General features: G+C 35.4%; 1 protein-coding gene across 1 annotated transcript in view; it reads right to left on the reverse strand.

Annotated features, from left to right (window-relative positions):
• Nucleotides 1-291: 291 nt before the first annotated feature.
• Nucleotides 292-7,689, reverse strand: part of LOC107727392 (docking protein 6-like) — a 26,231-nt gene continuing 18,833 nt past the window's right edge. The window contains exon 6 of the mRNA XM_016537253.1: nucleotides 292-1,012. Coding sequence (XP_016392739.1) covers nucleotides 864-1,012 — 149 coding nt within the window. The 3' untranslated portion in view covers nucleotides 292-863. The remainder of the gene's footprint in view (nucleotides 1,013-7,689) is intronic.

Below are 7,689 nucleotides of genomic sequence, written 5' to 3' on the forward strand. Positions count from 1 at the left end.
ACCACAAAGAACCTTTTGTGAAACAGAAAGGTTCTTCAGATATTAAAGGTTCTTTATGGAACCATTTAGACAAAAAAAAGGTTCTTTTATGGCATTGTGAAGCACCTTTATTTTTAAGAGTGTATAAGCATTATTTTTTAGCCTACTGTCTGCAATCCTTTCGAAAACAGACCTGCTACTCATTTTCAGGTCATGTGACCCACCAGTTGAGAACTGCTGATGGCAAATGTGACCACAAGGGGGCGTCAGATCCCAAATCAAGTGCACCTTTATTTGTAAGAGTATACCAGTTTGGAAAGTGAACAGAATATCCATTTTTGGGTGAACTATCCCCTTTAAAAGTATACATTTCCCCCATGTCCCACACTGCACGCATCTACAGACAACATGGCTGCACATATTGAAACCAAAAGCAAATGACAAAAGTGCAAAACAAGCTCTAATTTAAAAGTGCAGGGTGCTAAAACACAAACAGATAGACTATCTTGTTTGACAGAATCTAAGTGGGTGTCACGACGACAGACAAAAACGCAAGAAACTTGTGGTGTTAAGCGCTACAGCGCATTAATATTTACAGTAAATCTGAAAAATAACTGCAGAAAGTCAATTTGTCTTAAACTACACAAGGAAAATAAAGATTATGGTACAACTTTTTGGCTTTTTTTTTTTTTTTTCTTTTCTTCGACGTACAAAACGAGGCTCCTAGAGTTCTTAGTATACACACTGTTCTACAAATAATTATTAAGTCATACATATACATACATATATAGAGAGAGTTCATACTGTACATGTGTCTATTATGAGCTTCCTAAAGCTTTGGAATGTCCGTGAGTCGTGGCTTTCGTCAAGCCGTGACCGTGCAGTCAACGGAGCGGCGAGCTGCTGCAGTCCCTGTCGCAGCCGCTAGAGGCCGCTGTCGCTTGCTCCTGGTTCCGTTCCTCCTCCGTCTGCTCGGAAAGGAAGCTTTGAAACGTCTGCGCTCGTGGAATGAGCGTCATGGTCAAGCTCGTACCTTGAAAGAGCCAAAGAGATCATAACACGTGTTATCGACACGGCACCGATTCCAAAAGACATTCGAGAAGAGATAATAAGAAGTGTACGGCAAAACACATTCCTGCGCTTTTGAATGCAACATTGATCGCCTTTGTGCATTAATATCACACCGTTCCTCAAACAAGACGGAAAAAAAGATCTTGGCAACTCTCCACCTATCAGTGTTTGGCACGCTCGCAGGAGAGGAAGATGGCTTAACTCGATTTTCTAGAGGTGATTGTGTGATCAATTATGGATGAGGAGGAGTAGAATATCCAGGGTGAGACGAGGCTACTTGTTCTCCAAGTAGGCGAAGCACACAAAACTTGTTTCTTAACAATCCCAAGCCAATATATAGAGCACTGCCTCAAACAAATACAAGCTCCCCGAGCGAATGACACAGACCTTATCCAGAATCCTTATTAGAATCCAACCGAGCCGCTTCTGAGAAACGTACAGGTGTTGCATGGAAGACTGTAGCTTGTTACAGGTGGGTGGGTTAGTTTGGGTGAAATGTTTCTTTTTTTGAAAAACCAATGTATTTTGGTGCATGCTGAATCCTGCGCCAGCTCTCTGTCCCCAATTCGCATACGATCCGTCCTAAATAATAATTAGTGCGTCCCAAATCATAGTGTTTTGAGAATAGTATGCCAAAGGTGCATACTATTTCCAGTTTATTTATGCTTTTCATATATCACTACACAATGTCTTGTAAACGCTCTCATTTTATCTATTAATAATATATAATCATTTTATCTATTAGTAAATGAATGTTATAGATCTTACTGTGAACAATTCATCCACGGATAGGCCTACGTTTTATATTTAAATTTTTTAACCTCATGATTTATCAAAATGTCATAAACTTCCAATTCATCAGTGCCATATTTCTCCTATCACTTTGTCTGCTTAACCCTGTAAAGCTTGACAAATGAAATAAGTCCGATAGATTTATTTATTTAAACAAAACGGTTTATTGCACCTTAGCCCATTTTTTTGAGTATCATAATTGAAACATGAGGGTTTCACGACATATATGGAGCTCACACTTGAGAAGGAAAAAATATTATACAGAATTGTATTACATTTTATTTAGAGGCCTAAACTGAGCAATATGCTGATATTTATATGGCCAAAAGATAAGATTAAATGCTAATATCTTCTGTTTAAATCAATGAGATCTTTATAAGCAGACTACTTACATAAAATGCATATAAATATCAGTTGTCACTCTATATCTCCCAACAATGTCTTACAATGATATTTAAATGCTTGTTGTATGATCAAAGCTTTATCATTTTATTTGATGTATTATTATTATTAATAATTTATTTATTTTTTACAGCTGACTCCAACAACCCACCCTACATATCTGTTATGCTGAGAGGTATGGCTCAATATGGAAACAAAGATCTGCTGCTACTTCCATTTGATCGCAGCTTTAAATGTACGGTAATCACTTAGAAGTGGTAGTGTATCCCAATAGTTAATGCGACAGCATCTACTTGCCAACCACTAGAGTACAGTCCTGTATACACATTCAGTGTGTAATATAAGCAGTCAATCACACTATGCTTTGTGCCAATTCACAGTGCAAAAAAAGATGTATGAGAGTGGCACAAGTTTCATTTTTATACGAGAACATTTAGTTTGTGTTTATAACTTACTGGAATGCAGTACTGACTACTAAAGAGTTTGTTAATATACAAAGCAGATATTCAGCAGATATGTTAATTTACGTGCTGATACAGATATCTGAGTGATTCAGGTATTGATTTTATGTATATTCTATTTAATTTCTGAGACCTTGACCTTACTTGTCCACACATAACGCTTTGCTTAGCAGTCATTAAAACATCACCGACAGGACTTGAGCCTAAAGTGTCTGCATCTTTAATTGTGTGAACTAGTGACGATCAAATAGAGTTTAGTTCCAACCCTCCTGATCCGAAAGTCCGATCCCCCTTGTGTTTTCCTGAAAATTCCAGGCAACTTGGAGGAGGGTTGAATGTGGCAGAACCGAGCGCTCCTGCTCTGTTACATGATTCAGGCGGCACAGAAGGTGTCCTCTCATCCAGATGTCACACTTTTGATGTAAGCGGATTTGTGGGAGGCTGTATGAACCCAAGGGCAGTCGGAGCGCCACTTGTCCTGCATGCTTGGTAAACATGTTATGCCTCTGTGGCCCCAGCGACCTGCCAACAGACACCATCCACATGTGTGTTTCCATCACCTTAGGAAATTGCAGTCAGGGTACCGCGCCACAGATGATCTGAGCTGGCAGCGAGCTCTACAGGATGGAGGAAATGAAGCAACGGCCAGATAAACAGCACACACACATGGACACTCTCACAATATTTGCAATGTCTGGAGCCTACAAGCTGTATCACTTTCTTATAACAAAGGCAATACAGTGTACCTGCGCAGCCAGGAAACTGTATCTTTATCAAATACTGAGAGTCAAACTATAATGAAAAACCAGACGACGTGACTGTAGTCTACATTATAAATAAATGATTCATTTCAACAGACAACAACAGGACATGAAAAAACATTGTGAACACAAAAATAAATTTTGTGCCCTTCAGGAAATTCTATATTATTGTTTATAGATTATTATAATTAGAGATTATATAAATAATAAATATATAAATGATGAATTAATATGTGATACATTATTATTTTTAAAAAAACAGTTAAAAGAATATATTAGTATCTGATTTGTCCAATGAATGTTTTATTATGTACAAGTTTCTTGTATGGTATTAAAAATATATATAGAGATCTATATTTCTTGTTTAAGTTGTACTAAAATTACTACAACTAAAATAAAAGTAAATTAAAACAACTAATTATAAATATAAATACTATAATAGCACTGCAAAGACAATTTGTTAAACATCAAACACTGAATGAGAAAGTAAAAAGACAAATATATAAACAAAATATTTAAGTTATTAAATAATATAAATGATAAATTATTATTGAACAACAAATTAAAAAAACAATTAAAAGATTCTCTTTGTATGTGATTTGTCCAATGAATATTTCTTATTCTTTACAAGTTTCTTTAAAAATTAGTTTTCTTTTGTGATCTTCAATATATATATATATATACAGTCAAGCCAAAATGTATATAGTTTAGAAAATGGTCATAAAATATGACAAGAACTCAAGAGTTAAACTGTGTCAGAACAAATTCATCTTGATAGATAACTTTGATAGAAAGGTATGTAACAAAACATGGTCAGGTAAAAGTGTCAAATCTAATTTTTGGTCCCAAATTTTTATCAATTTTACTGGTAGTCCACTGTAGGAAGAATTTTGGGGTATAATATGCCACAGTTTACTTTATTTTGCTATCCTCACTTACATAAATGAACTATAGTGTCATGCACCCACTAGAAAAAAATATCAAAAATTATATATGGTGTCTGAATAATATATATAAAATTAAAAATAAATTAAAATATTTAAAAACGAAAAAAAAAAAAAAATAGAAACTAGTTAAAAATAGTCATGAATACTTTAATAGTATACAAATAATACTAAAATAATACTGCAAAGACACCTTGTTAAACATCAAACACTAAATGAGGAAGTAAAAAGACAATCTCCTCTTATCTTTGTCATTAAAGGAGTAACATGCACAGAAAATGTGTATTGATTTATTTTCAAACACTGGCATCGTGTTACATTTATTCTAACTAATAACATCGACAGAAGTGCCGCTGTGTTTGACTCCCCAATTTTGACTGCAAACAGCCAATTGGCCAACACCATCAGTTCCCACCGCAGGGGCTCCAACTAACAACAACCAGAGAAGAAAACAAGTGACAACCTCTCGATTCTTCTTCATTAGTTCCTATGAAATGACAGAAGCCAAACAAGCTTTTCGTAACTCACTTGAAACAAGCCAGTCTTTAAAAAAAATTAAAAAGTCATTACACTGCAGATCTGTTGCTCAAAGTTCTGGCCCGGTTTCAGTCGGGTAGGACAAAAAAAGGAATTATCTGCCAGGATGGTAAACAAGCATATCTGTTGTGTGCAAGACAGCTCCTGCTGCGCCGGGGCTCTGGGTTACACCACAGCTGTCTCACACACACACACACACACACACATAAATGTGTACATACACTCGCACAAGAGGCTGCAGTACACTGATCTAACCTGGTGGGACACAGACGATTTGTCATTGGCTTGACATTAAAGCAAGGCGGTCACACCAGTCTGACTTAACACAGCAGCTCTAGAAAAACTACAGTATAGTATTGTAAGAGTATTGTGCTTGCTTTAACCTGTTGTATATATTGTGTAAATTTCATTATTTTAATGCTTTGAAAAATTGTAATCCCTCACAAACATTCAAATATATTGTTCAGTCAGACTGACAGATAGATGTAGCTGAAAAAAAGAAAGAAAAATATTTACAGTATGACATCTCTGCCACTGCATCATGGGCCGGTTGCATCAGCTCAGTCTAGCTGGCATAAATGGGCACTAAGTTGCAACCAACGCACCACTAACAATATGTGCATTATGCTGTTAAACTTAGTTACAACATATAAACAACCTCACATATGAATTAAATATTTATGAGCAGTGGTACTGTAATGGCTGCCAACTGCTAACTTGGATCTTTCTTGGAGTTGTTAGTTACAGCATGAAACCGATCTAACATTACAAATTGAATACAATATTATTCAGTATGATATATACTCAACACAATTGTATCATTTTTAGCGAACTGTTGTATTCACGTTCACGAGTTTTGTTTACAGCAAAAAAAAAAAAAAAGTCTCCTTGTGGCTTACATTGAAATCGGCCAACATTTTTCTATACAAATCCTCATTTTGTACTTCTAATTTGTGACCGGTGTTTTGTATTGCTCTCTCCTCTGCGCTTCTGCGTTCATCTACGTCATCAGCTGGAACGCCACTCTCTCATGAATGCGCGGACGACAGTTAACGGAAGCTAGAGATTATGGTTTATTAAGTTTTAAATATGGATATTTTTCTTACACAAACGCATTGCTTCCCTTCAGAAAACTTTTATTAACCCCCCAGATCCGTGTGGAATACCTTTTATGATGGATGGATGCATCTTTTTGGGCTTCAAAATCTCAACCCCCATTCACTGCCATTATAAAGCTTGGAAGAGCCAGGACATTTTTTAACTCTTTCCCCGCCAGCATTTTTGAAAAAAGTTGCCAGCCACTGCCAGCGATTTTGATGATTTTCACTAAAATTTGATGGCCTCTAGTATATTTTGCTGTATGAATATTTGAATATACAATACACCAAAATAAAGAACAGAGCCTCTACGTTTAAACAAAAAAATCTGTTTTATTCTAGCTTAAAGCATTCTTTTTTTAATCAACACTTGAATATAGGTAGGTTTCATAAAAATGCATAATTTTGAGCAAAAAAGTGAGAAAATCAAATTTTTATCAAAAACTACATCTGGATAATATTCAGTACGATTATCAAAGCATAAATCCAGTAAATCGCTTCCATCAACACCTCCAAAGCTTGCACAGACATATACCACTTCCTGGATCAACATTTTACTCCGTAACATTATGCAGTTTTCATTTATATGCTGTCTATTTAAAAATTAGTTTTCTTTTGTGATCTTCAATATATATATATATATACAGTCAAGCCAAAATGTATATAGTTTAGAAAATGGTCATAAAATATGACAAGAACTCAAGAGTTAAACTGTGTCAGAACAAATTCATCTTGATAGATAACTTTGATAGAAAGGTATGTAACAAAACATGGTCAGGTAAAAGTGTCAAATCTAATTTTTGGTCCCAAATTTTTATCAATTTTACTGGTAGTCAACTGTAGGAAGAATTTTGGGGTATAATATGCCACAGTTTACTTTATTTTGCTATCCTCACTTACATAAATGAACTATAGTGTCATGCACCCACTAGAAAAAAATATCAAAAATTATATATGGTGTCTGAATAATATATATAAAATTAAAAATAAATGAAAATATTTAAAAACGAAAAAAAAATAAAATAGAAACTAGTTAAAAATAGTCATGAATACTTTAATAGTATACAAATAATACTAAAATAATACTGCAAAGACACCTTGTTAAACATCAAACACTAAATGAGGAAGTAAAAAGACAATCTCCTCTTATCTTTGTCATTAAAGGAGTAACATGCACAGAAAATGTGTATTGATTTATTTTCAAACACTGGCATCGTGTTACATTTATTCTAACTAATAACATCGACAGAAGTGCCGCTGTGTTTGACTCCCCAATTTTGACTGCAAACAGCCAATTGGCCAACACCATCAGTTCCCACCGCAGGGGCTCCAACTAACAACAACCAGAGAAGAAAACAAGTGACAACCTCTCGATTCTTCTTCATTAGTTCCTATGAAATGACAGAAGCCAAACAAGCTTTTCGTAACTCACTTGAAACAAGCCAGTCTTTAAAAAAAATTAAAAAGTCATTACACTGCAGATCTGTTGCTCAAAGTTCTGGCCCGGTTTCAGTCGGGTAGGACAAAAAAAGGAATTATCTGCCAGGATGGTAAACAAGCATATCTGTTGTGTGCAAGACAGCTCCTGCTGCGCCGGGGCTCTGGGTTACACCACAGCTGTCTCACACACACACACACACACACA

This window comes from Sinocyclocheilus rhinocerous, unplaced genomic scaffold (genome assembly GCF_001515625.1).
Source record: "Sinocyclocheilus rhinocerous isolate Xijiao unplaced genomic scaffold, SAMN03320098_v1.1 scaffold1328, whole genome shotgun sequence".
NCBI lineage: Eukaryota > Metazoa > Chordata > Actinopteri > Cypriniformes > Cyprinidae > Sinocyclocheilus > Sinocyclocheilus rhinocerous.